A 16,637-nucleotide genomic window follows, 5' to 3' on the forward strand; every position below is an offset into this window, starting at 1 on the left:
TCCCGTTCACGGGATTGGAGTTACAACAAGTTAAGCCATATGCCAAGGGGACCTGTAGTGGTTTTACTACAAGTCAATGTGTCTTACACCATTCTAGTGGCGATAGGTATGAAGGAGTCTATTTCATAGATATGTTATCCACTAAGTGATCATGGTGATCATGACTTCAATAACTTTCCTCCTGAATGGAGGGTTCTATTTATTAGCGGCTTGTGTGTTAACCATCAGAAGAGTGTTTTGGAGATTCACTTCCACGTGTTGCAATCTGAGTGACTACTACATCCTCTGTCGCTGTTATCAAGGGCAATTTGAATTGTTAGGTCTCTAACCTTCTTACTGATTGTGGCTGGACTGATTGTTGCTGGCATTGGTACTGGTTCCCAAGGGGACCAGCTATCCTACCGATTTATTCCGAAATGTTATCCTACCGGAACACATGATTAGAGCAATTTACTAGTTGCATTGTAGTTGAGACTGCACATGGCAAGGAATGATTATTGTTACAATTTTTGGGGGGAGAGATGGAAAGTCCACTGGACTTCTTTTACGACCAGTGTGGGACACCACAGTGATATCTCAGATATATTCTAAGGTTATCCCCATCGAGGGGCTTGTCCACTCCTCTCTGTTATCATGGGGAAGTTTACAACTTGATTTGTTTCCTGATCGGGCGGCTACGTACATTGTTATATGTAGTCTCGACCCCCCCACTGGCCTCGATGAGGCTCATCATGGGCCTGGGCTAGTATTTCTCCCTTTTGTGTTTCGGAACCTCCCCACCAGTGATTGTTGTTGGTGTCCGGGGCACAAACACAAAAGGTCTGACCCTTTGTACGAGTTGCCAGCAGCTGCGTTGTTAGTAGATTAGCTATAACCTTTCAACCAAATCTCCTGGTGTTTGTGCTTCAAAAAGCTCAGTGACTGTCATGGCCTGCCATTCACCACAGCGTCCTTGTGTGGCAAGCATTCCAGTACCTGCAAACTGAGACGAGGATATCTTTCTGCGATATCACACAGTGTTTCACCAGTGTGAGTCATCCGGTCAGTGGCGTGACTGATGCCGTTAGTTTCACTGTAAGGAGTTTCAGTCCCCCTTAAAGCGGAAAATTTATCATCGGAAGCAGAGACCAGTCTGAACATTGATACATTATTTCCTGAGACTGCCGTGGTGCTTGCGGAAGTGTCTGAAGAACAAGAAGTTAATCTTAGCTACAGTATCGCATGACTCCAAGGAGGAGGGAAGTTGCTCACTCACAGAGACTACTTGCTCGAAGTCATGAGAAGAATAGTCAATCAAATTTGAATGTGACAAGATATCGTAATATCCGCTTGAATCAGATTCTGCAAAGAGGTTTCGAAGCGTCTTTTTCCCAAGGGGTCCTTTCGACAGATACTCCTTGTGGATGACTTTGTTTCACCCAGCAAATTACTTGTGACTATACTTAGCGAGATAAAATGATCCATCAAGTCTGCTCCGAGTAGCAGGTGTTCAGTTTCGAGGCTGGTAACATACACAGGGTGAACAAGCGATACGTTTTTAGAAGTGATGATTCAGCATGAGTCGCATTGGGAGAGTCAAAGTTTAGTGTCGCATCGTTTTGTTTTTAACCAACGTTTAGCTGGATGCAAAGCCCTTTTGAGATCATTGAACAATGTTTGAGAGATGAGCAATATTGTCGAGCCTGAATCAATTAGCGCATCATGGATTAAGCAGTCCTCCAGGACTGGTCAATGATTTGATTATCATTGAAACCTTTGTTAGCCTTGTTACACTTTGTGTGGGTTGGGTGCAGGAACATAGTGATCAGCTTGATTGTTGCGGTACCTATGTGGTTGGCCACGTTCTTTATAGTTATTTTGACAGCATGGCTATTGGTATCGTGGTTTCGTGGTAGAGACCGTTGTTGTGTGACATCTCTCAACACTCCTATTGTAACGATTCTCGTTGGTGGAAGGAGAGGAAGACCAAAATGCAGCGTGGTAAGTGTTCGTCATATTTTAATTAAAAAACTGAACACTACACAAAATAACAACGAAGAGAAAACGAAACAGTTCTGCCAGGCGAACAGACACTAAACAGAAATTAAACACCCACAACCAAAATGGGGAAAACAGGCTACCTAAGTATGATTCTCAATCAGAGACAACGAACAACACCTGCCTCTGATTGAGAACTACTAGGCCAAACACATAGAAATATAACAACATAGAAAAAAGAACCTAGGCTACCCACCCCAACTCACGCCCTGACCAACCTAACACAAAGACATAAAAAAGGAACAAAGGTCAGAACGTGACAGTACCCCCCAAAGGTGCGGACTCCGGCCGCAAAACCTGAACCTATAGGGGAGGGTCTGGGTGGGCGTCTGTCCGCGGTGGCGGTTCTGGCGCAGGACGTGGACCCCATTCCACCATAGTCTTTGCCCGCTTAAGTGGTGCCTTTGGAGCGGCGACCCTCGCCGCCGACCTCAGACTGGGAACCCTTGCAGCGGGCCCCGAATAGATGGGAGACTCCGGCAGCGCCGGACAGGCGGGAGACTCCGGCTGCATCGTAGTGGAGGGCGACTCCGGCAGCGCCGTATTGGAGGGTGACTCCGGCAGCGCCGTATTGAAGGGCGACTCCGCCAACTCCGGAGTGAAGGGCGGGTCCGGCAGCTACTGACTGACGGGTGGCTCCGGCCGCTCCTGACTGACGGGCGGCTCCGGCAGCTCAGGACAGACGGGCGGCTCCGGCAGCTCAGGACAGACGGGCGGCTCCGGCAGCTCAGGACAGACGGGCGGCTCCGGCAGCTCAGGACAGACGGGCGGCTCCGGCAGCTCAGGACAGACGGGCGGCTCCGGCAGCTCAGGACAGACGGGCGGCTCCGGCAGCTCAGGACAGACGGGTGGCTCCGGCAGCTCAGGACAGTCGGGCGGCTCTGGCAACTTAGGACAGACGGGCGGCTCTGGCAGCTCAGGGCAGACGGGCGAACCTGGAGGGAGGAGATGGAGAGACAGCCTGGTGGAGCCTGTGGCAGCCCCACGCACCAGTCTGTCTCTCCGTCTCCTCCCTCCAAGTTCGCCCGGGCTGTGGGTGTGCACTGGAGTTCTGGTGTATACCACTCTCACCTCTCCCTTAGGCTCAATGCCCACATTCGCCCGGCATGGGCGGAGCGCTGGCATAGGACGCACTGCACCCTCCCAGTGCCCCGGAGACACAGCACGCAGAGCCGGCGCAGGATATCCTGGTCCGAAATGGCGTACCGGAGACCAGATACGCTGAGCCGGCACAACACACCCTGGCTGGATGCCCACACTTGCATGGCACTTGCGGGTGGCTGGCCTATAGTGCACCGGGCTATGAGCGCATACTGGCGACACCGTGCGCTTGGCCGCATAACACGGTGCCTGACCAGTACTGCGCTTCCTCCGGTAAGCACGAGGAGTGGGCTCAGGTCTCCAACCCCCCCCCCCCAAATTCTTTGGGACTCCCTTTCGTGCCTGTCGCGCTGCCGCGCTACCTCCTTATATCGCCGCCGCTCAGCTCTCGCTGCCTCCAGTTCTTCCTCGGGGCGGCGATATTCCCCAGCCTGTGCCCAGGGTCCCTTACCGTCTAAAATTTCCTCCCATGTCCATGAGTCCAGAGAACGCTGCTGCTCTATACCACGCTGCTTGGTGCTTGGTTGGTGGGTATTTCTGTAACGATTCTCGTTGGTGGAAGGAGAGGAGGACTATAACAACATAGAAAAAAGAACCTAGGCTACCCACCCCAACTCACGCCCTGACCAACCTAACACAAAGACATAAAAAAGGAACTAAGGTCAGAACGTGACACCTATCCCTGATAACGCACCCCCTACCTGGAGTGAGTACTCCTGTTCAATGTTCAAAACCGAGATGCCAGGGCTCTTAGCGTGGCTCACTTTTGATGCCTCAAAAGCTGTGCTCACAAGCTCTCTGAGTTTTGAGATTGGCAAACCAACGTGGGCTGTAGGGCCCAAGTAGTTAATGAAGTTGAGGATACATGTTCGACAGAATTTTTTCGTCGCAGAACCTCTGAAATCTATTTTCAAAGCCGTGGCAAGTTTCGTATAGTGTCTCGTATAATGTCTCCGTGTCATTTGGCTTCCCTGGAACGGGGTCAAAGGTGTGGAGGTTTTTGCCGATTTTGTCATGGTGTTCCTTGCAAAGTGCGCAGAGAGGGTTGGCTTCATCCTGTGGGGAAGTATGGGCCGAAAAGCCAAGAGGAGAAGCCAAGCTTTGGCATTGTTGGCAAGGAGGCGACATATTACTCTGTGCCGAATGGCCAAGAGGAAAAGACTGAGGGACACCTGAGAGAGGCAAAGTCTGAAACCTTCTATCGTCTACACTCCTTTTTGTACCGAGCTCCAGTTGCGATTTTGATTGGGTAGGGTAGTCATGCTGTAGCGCGTGACTGTTCTGGAATTCCTCCAGATGGTACCTAAGGGTGGTATTCTGCTAAATCGCAGGGTCCACTTGGGTGCTTAGAGTACTTATTTTAGACATGTGAGTGTCGCAGTTGCTCCTTTCGGTCTCATACTTATCTGTCATGGTTTGCAGGTAGAAGTCTTGAGTGCGGAGCAAGAGATTCAGTGATGAGATGTCCTCCGCTTGCTTAGAGATCATTTTGTTCACCTGGGTTCTCTCATCGTTCATTTGGTCAGCGACTTCAATGAGTTCAGCGGTTTAGTCATCCAACTTGGTTATTGTGTTCATAAGCTGATCGTCTTTGGTCTGCAGCATTTGGACTAGAACATTATTGCTTTGAATGTTGTTTATCAAAACTGCATGCATTCTATCAAGTTGCGCGCCCCTGTTCATAGATAACTCAACAGATTTATCTAGTTTGAGGATTGTGTTCCTGCAGAAGATGATTTTGTTGAAGAGTTTGTGCTCGTTCGTCATCATAAGGTTTTGCTATTTCTTTTAAATGTTCCGTTTTCAAACACAGTTCCTTGGATAGCGGTATTTTCCCCTTTACTGCGGTTGTCATTAGTTTCCTGGTTCTCTCCACCTGTCCCTTCATGTCAACCGTGTTTTGCTCGTGCTTCTGCTGTGGTACTGGAACAATGTTAATCTCTGCTGGCGGCCATGTATCAGGGCTGAACTGGAGAGAACCTTTACAAGGCTTGCGCCCCGCCTCCCACCGGGGTCCATCCATTAGCACTCATGGAGCTCACCCACCCTCTTTATGGAAGTAAATCGCTACCAAGAAAGCCACCTTCATAAAGAGGTGTTTCACGGAGGCAGACTACAACGTTTCGAAAGGCAGCTTTGCCAAAGCTGAAAAGACCACATTCAAATCCTAGCTCGCCATTGACCAGGTCCTAGCTGGTCGCAGGCGGCGAACCCCCTTCATAAACCTGGAGACCAAGGGATGGCGCCCCACTGGCATGTCCATCCACCCCACATGGCAAGCAGATATAGCAGGCAAATACCCTCAGTGTAGAGGCTGCTAAGCCTTCATCCAAGCGAGACTGCAGGTATTGGAGGACATACTGTACCCCACATGACTCAGGCACCACCTCAATACCAGTGCACCAAGAGCAGAACAATCACCAGCTCAACTGATATGCCGCGGTTGTATCCGGTGCCCTTGCACTCTGAATGGAGTTCATTACACCCTCCTGTAGTCCTAACATGGACCATTGGCATCGTTCAGTGGCCAAGCCCACCGACTGAGACAGCAGGTCCGGTCTCAGGGGAAGTAGCCAAGGTGTCCCAGACAACAGGGACAGGAGAAGGCTGAACCAGGCTTGTCTGGGCCAGTATGGGGCCACCAAAAGCAGACGATGCTCTGCCATGCTGGTCCTGTCCAGCACTGCCTGGAACAGGGGAAAAAGGGGGGAATGAGTAAAGCTCCAGCCTGCGCCAATCGTGAGCCAGAGCATCCAAGCCCAGAGGCCCAGGTGGCTCCGACATGGAGTACCTCAGGGGGAAGTGCGCATTGTCCAGGGAGGCAAACAGGTCCACCTGCGCCCTCCTGAACTTGCTGCATCACCTGGGGATGTCGGCTCCAGTCCCAAGGTGGCGGACCCTCCCTTGGGAGCATATCCGCTGCCACATTCAGGATGCCAGGTACGTGCGCTGCGCGTAGAGACGCTAGACATCCCTGAGCCCAGAGAAGGAGCTCACATGCCATAAGGAGCTCACATGCCATACCATGTAGGCGGTGGTACTTTAGTCCACCCTGATGGTTGATGTAAGCCAATACTATGGTGTTGTCTGTTCTCACCAGGACATGTCTTCCCTTCAGATGTGGAAGGAAAGACTGCAGGGCCAGCAATACAGCTCGGAGCACTCGTGTATTGATGTGCCTGCCGCTCCAAGGGGGTAGCCAACATCCTCTGACCGACCTGCCCTTGGGTGGCGTCTGTGCTGACCTGTGCTGACCAGCTCCCGGCAGCACATCCTCAGCATCTCCACCCCACCTGAGAGAAAGGGGTCACAGCGCCACCTCAACAATACCATGAGGCACTGTGTGGTCATCCGCAGCTGGCGGTGACAGTTGCGCTTCGGGTGCAGCCAGTGGGAGTTGAGTCACTGTTGAAGAGGCCGGAGATGGAGCAGGCCCAGGGGAATCAACAATGAGGCCTCTGTCAGCAAGCCCAACAGGCTTTGGCAGGTTAGGGCGGATACCACCCGCCCCTGTCAAAAGTGATCGAGGCAAGGTGAGATTGCCTGAACCCTTCTGGTGGACAGGCGTGCTCTCATGAGGACTGAGTCCAGCTCCATGCCAATGAAGGCCACCCTCTGGGTGGGCGTCAGACGACAGTTCTTGTCGGTTACAGTAATACCCAGCCCGCCGATGTGGGTCAGGAGCATGTCTCTGTCTGATAAGAACTGTGTCCTGGTCAGGGCACAAATCAGTCATTCGTCCAGGTAATTGAGAATCAACACTTATTGAAAGTGCGGGGTGCCAAGACCCGTTCCTTCGAAAGCGAATCGGAGGTACTGCCACTGAGCTGGGTGAACAGGAACATGGAAGTATGCAACCCTCAGGTACAGCGTCACAAACCACTGGTCCCTGGACACGGCCTGCAACACACGGCTGGGGACAGTATGTGGAACCTCAGTAACTTTAAGTACCCATTGAGGTTCAGAATCGGTCGAAATCCTCTGTCTCTTTTTGGGACCACAAAATAAGTGGTCAGAGTGGGGTGTTCTCTCATTATGTGTCTGGAAGTAGATAGCAAGCCAGCCAATGTTAGCCAGTTAGTTTGGGTGCTTCACTACTGTGAGGTCAGAACGTTCTGATCAACCCTACTCATCGGTTATAGCGTCCAGTGTGCGCTCTGAATGCTCCGAGAGCGAAACGCTCTGAAGAATGGACAATCTGACAGCACAGTTGCAGTCACCAAAGCTCTGGATAACATAACCGCCTAACCAGCTCTGCTAGGGCGAGTAATGTTGAGTGAGCTGTTCTCTCATTTGTGTCTGGAAGTAATTAGCAAGTTAGCTTGGGTGCTTGATTGCTGTTGATAGTACAGAAAGCTTGGATCAACCCTTAAAGAGATGGGTGGGGCTAAAGCTTAAGAGGTTGTGAACGATGCCGAAGGGGTGTTGACAAAGAAGGGCTCTCCAGTAGTAGTTCCAAAACATTCAAAGGACATTTTCTCAAAAGTGAGTTTACAAGTTTATCAACTTTCAAAGCAAAATTACTTTCCCATTGTTCCTCAACTGTAGTGTATGATATACCATTTTGTCTCTACTTTTGGACATTTTCTCAAAAGTGAGTTTACAAGTTTATCAACTTTCAAAGCAAAATTACTTTCCCATTGTTCCTCAACTGTAGTGTATGATATACCATTTTGTCTCTACTTTTATCCAATGTAAAAAACGCAATTTAAAATGTTGCTACATAAGCCCGATTTGAGCCTATCGGTCACATTTGTGAATCACAAAAGACAAAAGACATTGGTTTGATTCATTCTGAAAAGTGCCACATTCAGTTATTCAAGGGAAAGGGGATACCTAGTCAGTTGCACAACTGAATGCATTCAACCGAAATGTGTCTTCCACATTTAACCCAAGAGGTGCGTGGGATGCCTTAAACGACATCATCGGCACCCGGGGAGCAATTGTTGTTGGGGGTTAACTGCCTTGCTCGAGGGCAGAATGGCAGATGTGTTGTTATTAAGCCTACTGACTGTCAATACTGATAGTGGCTAATATTTAACACAATAGAAATAGGAAACAGAGAAAGTTAATTAATTATTATAATTAAGATATTCAAGAGGGCCCATCCCTGCAAGTTAAAAGGCTGTACAATTAAAATTCTGCATAATGCATTTCATACTCTTTAATGTGACAAAGTTGATATATCGATATACTTAATTTTGTTGCCATATGACTGGTTTCACAATTGTCTCCAGTGATTATAAGATAAAATATATCTAAAACAAGTATCATTAATATTTACAATCCCCTTATCCAAATGGATTACTAATTTACCTAGCTCTTTTCAATAGCTCTCATGAAATTGTAAATTACACTGCATGGAGAATGATGTTATTTCTATCGGAAAATATTAAGTAGATACTTTTTCCTCTTGCGTAAAGGTGGCTGAATTATTAGGACATTAAGTCGATGTGAGAATATGGCATATCTATAGACACCTCTGCCACACCTTCATTAGATATTAGATATCCACCCAAAAAGAAAAGCAGGTGAATAGTGTGCTATTCTCATGCCTAAGTTCAAGGTCAGAATACGTGTTGAGAGAAAATCGCTTAAAAAGGGAATCATCCCCTTTGAGTATCATAAGGAGCAGAGTCAGCATTCTTGGGCATTCTGGATAGAACTAGGAGTTGGAGGTGCGTTACAGATCAAAATTGGTTTGGCGTTCGTACCGTTGTGGTCGTGACCTGGGCACAATGCCAGGTGGAGACAGTCCTTGAACGCCCCCACACAAAACGAGAACAGAGGGGTCATGCTGTCCGCCCCCAGGAAAGACACTAGGCCCGCTGGGAAACTACACAGGACCCCAATACGGCTTAAGTGTTTCGTGACAGGCAGCTGGTGGGGCACCCCACCATGCCAGGCTGTGTACTCCCCGTCAAAGAATTCCATGGCCCAGGAGTCAGAGCCGCGACCCAGCCAGCAGTCCTCGGCCCGGCCCTTGCGGGAGATGGTGGGGTAGGTGAGGCCCAGCTCCCAGTAAGTCTTCCCAGCCACATCTATCTCCCAGTAGTGACGCCCGGAGCTGAAGCCCTGCAGGCTGATCACGTTGAGGGTGGTGTCAAAGCGTCCTGGGAGCTCTGGTAGTTCCTGCCAGGTGTCTGTGTAGGTGACACTGTCACCTTGCAGGGAAATGACCAGCTTGGGGTGTGCTGTCTCTGGGTCCAGGGACACCTCTGTAGAATCTGTTGACAGAGGTGTAATTTTCCCATGAGAAAATACTATATTTAAAATACTATATTATAATTGGCTGGATGTTTCAAGGCATAACCACTTTCAAGGCATAACCAGTTTTAATAACATGCAGCATGTTTTTAAGTACAAAAACATGCTGTATGTTATAACGGCTTACCTTCACTTATAAATTATAGATGTAAGAAATGTATCCATAATGAAATACACTTTTTGAATTGTTTTAGAATTTCTACAGTATTCTGATAGACCACTAGGTGTAGAGGATCCATGGTACAAAAAGATCCTGCCTATCTCTCCACTTCCAGTTGTACTTAGCTATGTTTCCATTAACCTGTCCAGTAACTTTTTTTTTTGACATTTAGAAAGATTGCATTGAAAATAGATGCAACAATTGCCTGCTACGGTGCGTTTCCATTGAACTATCTTGTGTCAATAAAAACAGCTGGATGTAATGATGTCACCCCCCCCACGAAAGCCACATTTGACATATTCTAATAATTCTCATGTGCCAACGTATCGTCACGGTCCATGCCATGGTGAAACTTGCACTCCTGTAGATCTGAAATAATTGGATCATGAAACTTGCATCTAGCCAACAAGAAAAGCAAGAAGAAGTAATTCAGATATTATTGAAAGTCAGGACAATCCTTGTCCTGCAAAGAAACATATATATTTTTTTATAGTTTACAGCAGTATACATTTAGAATGAAATGTGGAGTGGATCTTTATAATTACATGATGGCATCATGTATTCCGAATACCTTAAAAATGATTTGGCAATCATCATTTATTTGAAAAACTGTTTCAATCATTATTTGTCGCAATAAAGAAACTTAGACAAAATAAAAATCCCCCCTGTCGAATGGATACAAATGTTGTATCTTTAGAAAATGTCTCCTATATCTGCCGTTTACATTACACATGTTGCAAAGATTTGTTTTGCGACATTGCTTTTGTCGAAAAAACCTGTGTCAATGGAAACCTGCCTAGTGACATCATAGCATTTTGAGATTTAAATCATAAAGTTGAAAGATGTCATGGATTACTAAGGGTACTCACAGCTCTTGATGAGTCTCTTGGTAATGGGGGTCTGGGAGTGGATGAGTAGCAGCATATTGTTGGTGAGGGTGAGAATTTGGTCAGCTTTAGGCTCATCCAGGTTCACTTTGCTTGGGTCTGTCCTGCTCAGCAGATCCATCACTCTGGGTGAGAGAGAGGACAATTACCAACATTTAAAGCCTGGTTTCATAGACTAAATGTAACATAGTAAATGTAAATCAAATCAATCAAATGAGTATGATATGTTACGTTTGGTATGGTTAAATAAGACAGATGGTTACTTAAGGCAAAAACAAAAGTAGGGTGGATGGGTTGGCGTATAATGCAAACATCTAGCAACTGAAAGGTTGAGAGTTTGAAATCTCATCACAGACAGTTTTAGCATTTTAACTAATTAGCAACTTGTCAACTACTTACTACTTTTTAGCTACTTTGCATGTTAGCTAACCCATCTCCTAACCCTAAACTTAACCCTTTTAGCTAACCCTTCCACTAACCTTAACCCTTTCACATAACTCCTAAACTTATCCCTAACCCCTAGCCTAGCTAAATTTAACTAGCTAGCTAACGTTAGCCACCTAGCTAGAATTCGTAACATATCATACATTTTGCAAATTTGTAATATATAACACAATTGTAATTCGTAACATGTCATACGAAATAGGTAATGGACATCCACAAATTAATACATACCACGCCATTCGAAACATATCATACTAAATTGAATGTTCCGGATATACATACAGAATAATATGAAATGCTCTGAGACCAGGTTGCCATTTACTGCAGTGGCTCTCACATGAACAGTAGGCAGGTTTCCATTGACCCAAAAAGACATGTGTAATGGAAACGGCAGATATAGGATAAATGTTCTAAAGATTGATAACATTTGTATCTGTTCAACAGGGGTGGATTTTTCTTTAGTAGAACTTTATTGCGACAAATGATGGAAACTGTGTTTTTCGAATAACTGATGATTGCCGAATGAATCATTTTGAAGGTATACGTAATTATAAAGCGCCACTTCACATTTACTAAATGTCTACTGCTGTAATGGCTTTCCTCCTCTTCGTCTGAAAAGGAGAGGCGAGAAGGATCGGAGGCCCAATATGCGGCGTGGTAAGTGTCCATGGTATTTATTTAAACACATAAACTGAACACTCCATGCAAAAACAATAAACTCTACACTCCATACAAAAACAATAAACGTAACGTGAATAACCGAAAACAGTACCATGTGGTGTAAAACGAAAACAATCACCCACAAAACAACAGTGAAACCCAGGCTACCTAAGTATGATTCTCAATCAGAGACAACTAACGACACCTGCCTCTGATTGAGAACCATACTAGGCCAAACACAGAAAAACAACCTAGACACACAAAACATAGAATGCCCACCCAACTCGAGTCCTGACCAACTAAAACAAACAATTAACACAAATACTAGGATCAGAACGTGACAACTGCTTGCAAAATCACATTTTTTTCAAGTATATAAATAATGTTTCTTTGCAAGAAAAGGATTGTCCTGACTTTCAAAATTCCTGAAATTCTTGAAGGTATATTTGTCAATTATTGCATTCTGTCCATGCTGGCTTTCGCAGGCTACTTGAGACATGAAACAGATAGGTGGGAGGGCATACAGGCTGTCTCCAATTTATTAATGCGCAATTTGCCTAAATTGGTAATGGAAATATTTCAATTTATGATCAATAATGATGATTGTAAACATCTTTGTCAATAAAATGATTTATATAAAATATATGTGCATGCGGTATTAGAAACAACAAATGTATTTGGATCAAATTACATACCTGCCTTCTATCTCTGTGTCCTAGAGTCGATGTGGAGGAATAAAGAGTGATAGTGAATACAACAGCATCAATATCAATTAAATTAGTTTATGTTGAATAGAACTGAAGAGCCAAATCACCATTGTATCAGGCAGAATAATGTCCTTCTGGGCCAGCTCAGTGGTGAGCCTGGCCAGATCCTGCTCTATCTCCTGGATGATGATACAATTATTTTCCATCAGGTCCTCCAGGGCTGTGACTGCAGCTCTCTCCTCCATCTCCAGCTGGGTCAGAGTTATCCTGAGGTCCTCATTCAGAACCCTCTGGATGTCCTCATACTTCTTCTTTATACTCGCCTTCATCGCTGAGGACTTTTTCTGGTTGTGGGACACAGAACCAGTCAATGCGAAAGTCATTGCAACATTTCACATCTTAGAGTTTATATGTTACCATGTTGTGCATGTTTTTCACCACAAATAGATGCCATAGAAATATAAATGTCAGATGTGACCATAGAAATATAATTACTAGAAGGGCCAAAGCCCCTCAGACAACTTCAATTTGACTGGAACACTCATGTGTGCATTCAATATGTCTGACATGTTATTGTGATGCTTGTGACCTCTGTTCACACAGATGAAGCCCTGTGCTGTTTACTTACAATGATTTCAGTTTGCTTTGCACTTAGTTTCTTCATTCGGAGCTTCACAGCCTCTCTTTGCCTCTTCAGACATTCCTGGTGCTTCAACTGCATCTCCTGAGGAGTGAAAAAAAAGTAGCACACACCTGATCCTGAGTCTTCATCTTCAAGGCCTTACTCTAAGTGAGATGATCAGTTATACAAATGAAGAAAAGCTGACGTAATTGCAAAGGGAAGTTGTAATAAACCAAAGACTTCTAGTCCTATGTCAATGAGCCTTAAATCAATATAGACTACCTGGCACTCTTTAACAATACCACGCTTCTAGTTTCACAAGCTCAGGTACTAGAGTATAGTGGGTAGGGTTGTGTCCTTAGAAATACGGGGATGGCCCATTCAATGAGCCATATTGGGTGTACCCATGAGGGTGCAGTCAAATTGCTGTGGTCTGAGGGGATTGTCCTTTCTAGTTATTATATTTATATGGTTATGTCAATGAGGCCCTTCATTCTCCCCTAGAAAGTATTCACCTTGACTCCACAGGTACATTATCCATTAAGGAAAGGGGGTTTTCGAGTCAGTTGTACAACTGAAATATGTCTTCCACATTTAAACCAATCCCTTTGAATCAGAGAGGTGCGGGGGGCTTCCTTAATCCACATCCATATCGTCGGCACCTGGGGAACAGTGGGTTAACTGACTTGCTCAGGGGTAGAACGACAGATTTTTACCTTGTCAACTTGGGGATTTGATTCAGCAAACGTTTGATTTACTGTCCTAACGCCCTAACCACTAGGCTACCTGCCACCCCATTATGTACCTGTAGGCTGCCACTCAAAAGAAGAAGAAAACAACCCCAGTAAGAAATACATACATAGTTTAAGTGATAATAAATTCTGTATCAACAGGAAAAGAAAACCCTCCCCATACCACCCCTTCCACATGGGCCTGAAAGCAAAGAACATAAAAATATAAAAAAATAGGTATATTTATATATATACCCAGCACAAGTCAAAAGTTGGGACACACCTACTCATTCATTCAAGGGTTTTTCTTTATTTTTTTACAATTTTTTACATGTAGAATAATAGTGAGACATCAAAACTATGAAATAAAACATGGAATTATGTAGTAACCAAAAGTGTTAAAAAAATCAAAACATATTTTATATTTCAGATTCTTCAAATTGGCCACCCTTTGCCTGGATTACAGCTTTGCACAGCCTTGGCATTCTCCCAACCAGCTTCACCTGGAATGCTTTTCCAACAGTCTTGAAGGAGTTCCCACATATACTGAGCACGTGTTGGCTGCTTTTCCTTCACTCAGCGGTTCAACTCATAACCAAACCATCTCAATGTAGGTGACAGGTAGCCTAGTGGTTAGAGTGTTGGCCTGGTAACCAAAAGGTTGCAAGATCAAATCCCTGAGCTGACAGGGTAAAAAGCTCTTGTTCTGCCCCTGTTCCTAGGCTGTCATTAAAAATAAGAAATTGTTCTTAACTGACTTGCCTAGTTAAATAAAGGTAAAATAAAAAAATTGGGTTGAGGTTGGGTGATTGTGGAGGACAGGTCATCTGATGCAGCACTCTTGGTCATATACAGTGCCTTGCGAAAGTATTCGGCCCCCTTGAACTTTGCGACCTTTTGCCACATTTCAGGCTTCAAACATAAAGATATAAATCTGTATTTTTTTTGTGAAGAATCAACAACAAGTGGGACACAATCATGAAGTGGAACGACATTTATTGGATATTTCAAACTTTTTTAACAAATCAAAAACTGAAAAATTGGGCGTGCAAAATTATTCAGCCCCCTTAAGTTAATACTTTGTAGCGCCACCTTTTGCTGCGATTACAGCTGTAAGTCGTTTGGGGTATGTCTCTATCAGTTTTGCACATCGAGAGACTGAATTTTTTTCCCATTCCTCCTTGCAAAATAGCTCGAGCTCAGTGAGGTTGGATGGAGAGCATTTGTGAACAGCAGTTTTCAGTTCTTTCCACAGATTCTCGATTGGATTCAGGTCTGGACTTTGACTTGGCCATTCTAACACCTGGATATGTTTATTTTTGAACCATTCCATTGTAGATTTTGCTGTTTTGGATCATTGTCTTGTTGGAAGACAAATCTCCGTCCCAGTCTCAGGTCTTTTGCAGACTCCATCAGGTTTTCTTCCAGAATGGTCCTGTATTTGGCTCCATCCATCTTCCCATCAATTTGAACCATCTTCCCTGTCCCTGCTGAAGAATAACAGGCCCAAACCATGATGCTGCCACCACCATATTTGACAGTGGGGATGGTGTGTTCAGCTGTGTTGCTTTTACGCCAAACATAACGTTTTGCATTGTTGCCAAAAAGTTCAATTTTGGTTTCATCTGACCAGAGCACCTTCTCCCACATGTTTGGTGTGTCTCCCAGGTGGCTTGTGGCAAACTTTAAACGACACTTTTTATGGATATCTTAAAGAAATGGCTTTCTTCTTGCCACTCTTCCATAAAGGCCAGATTTGTGCAATATACGACTGATTGTTGTCCTATGGACAGAGTCTCCCACCTCAGCTGTAGATCTCTGCAGTTCATCCAGAGTGATCATGGGCCTCTTGGCTGCATCTCTGATCAGTCTTCTCCTTGTATAAGCTGAAATTTTAGAGGGATGGCCAGGTCTTGGTAGATTTGCAGTGGTCTGATACTCCTTCCATTTGAATATTATCGCTTGCACAGTGCTCCTTGGGATGTTTAAAGCTTGGGAAATCTTTTTGTATCCAAATCCGGCTTTAAACTTCTTCACAACAGTATCTCGGACCTGCCTGGTGTGTTCCTTGTTCTTCATGATGATCTCTGATCATCATGGTGCATTTATACGGAGACTTGATTACACACAGGTGGATTGTATTTATCATCATTAGTCATTTAGGTCAACATTGGATCATTCAGAGATCCTCACTGAACTTCTGGAGAGAGTTTGCTGCACTGAAAGTGAAGGGGCTGAATAATTTTGCACGTTCAATTTTTCAGTTTTTGATTTGTTAAAAAAAGTTTGAAATATCCAATAAATGTCGTTCCACTTCATGATTGTGTCCCAATTGTTGATTCTTCAGTTTTATATCTTTATGTTTGAAGCCTGAAATGTGGCAAAAGGTCGCAAAGTACAAGGGGGCCGAATACTTTCGCAAGGCACTGTAGCCCTTACACAGTCTGGAGGTGTGTTTTGGGTCATTCTCCTGTTGAAAAACAAATGATAGTCACACTAAGCGCAAACCAGATGGGATGGCATATCACTGCAGAATGCTGTGGTAGCCATGCTGGTGAAAACTAAAGGACAGATTTACACCTGTCGAATGTCCATTGCTTGTGTTTATTGGCCCAAGCAAGTCTCTTCTTCTTATTGGTGTCCTTTTGTAGTGTTTGTTTTTCAGCAATTCGATCATGAAGGCCTGATTCATGCAGTCTCCTCTGAACAGTTGATGTTGAGATGTGTTGAGATGCATTTATTTGGGCTGCAATCTGAGGTGCAGTTAACTCAAATGAACTTATCCTCTGCAGCAGAGGTAACTCTGGGTCTTCCTTCCCGTGGCAGTCCTCATGAGAGCCAGTTTCATCATAGCACTTGATGGTTTTTGTGACTGCACTTTCAAAGTTCTTGACATTTTCAGGATTGACTGACCATCATGTGGGACATGTAATGATGGACTGTCTTTTTTCTTTGCTTATTTGAGCTGTTCTTGCCATAATATGGATTTCATCTTTTACCAAATAGGGGTATCTTCTGTAT

The 16,637-nt window shown here is 45.1% G+C and overlaps 1 protein-coding gene across 1 annotated transcript; it reads right to left on the reverse strand.

Annotated features, from left to right (window-relative positions):
* Positions 1–8,775: 8,775 nt before the first annotated feature.
* On the reverse strand, positions 8,776–12,984 carry LOC139367553 (probable E3 ubiquitin-protein ligase TRIML1). The gene is made up of 5 exons (XM_071105800.1): positions 12,892–12,984; positions 12,371–12,607; positions 12,252–12,271; positions 10,435–10,577; positions 8,776–9,365 (listed from the first exon to the last, which is right to left on the reverse strand). The coding sequence occupies exons 1-5, from the start codon at positions 12,982–12,984 to the stop codon at positions 8,776–8,778; spliced, it is 1,083 nt and encodes a 360-aa protein (XP_070961901.1).
* Positions 12,985–16,637: the final 3,653 nt, after the last annotated feature.

This window comes from Oncorhynchus clarkii, chromosome 16 (assembly GCF_045791955.1).
Source record: "Oncorhynchus clarkii lewisi isolate Uvic-CL-2024 chromosome 16, UVic_Ocla_1.0, whole genome shotgun sequence".
Classification (NCBI taxonomy): domain Eukaryota; kingdom Metazoa; phylum Chordata; class Actinopteri; order Salmoniformes; family Salmonidae; genus Oncorhynchus; species Oncorhynchus clarkii.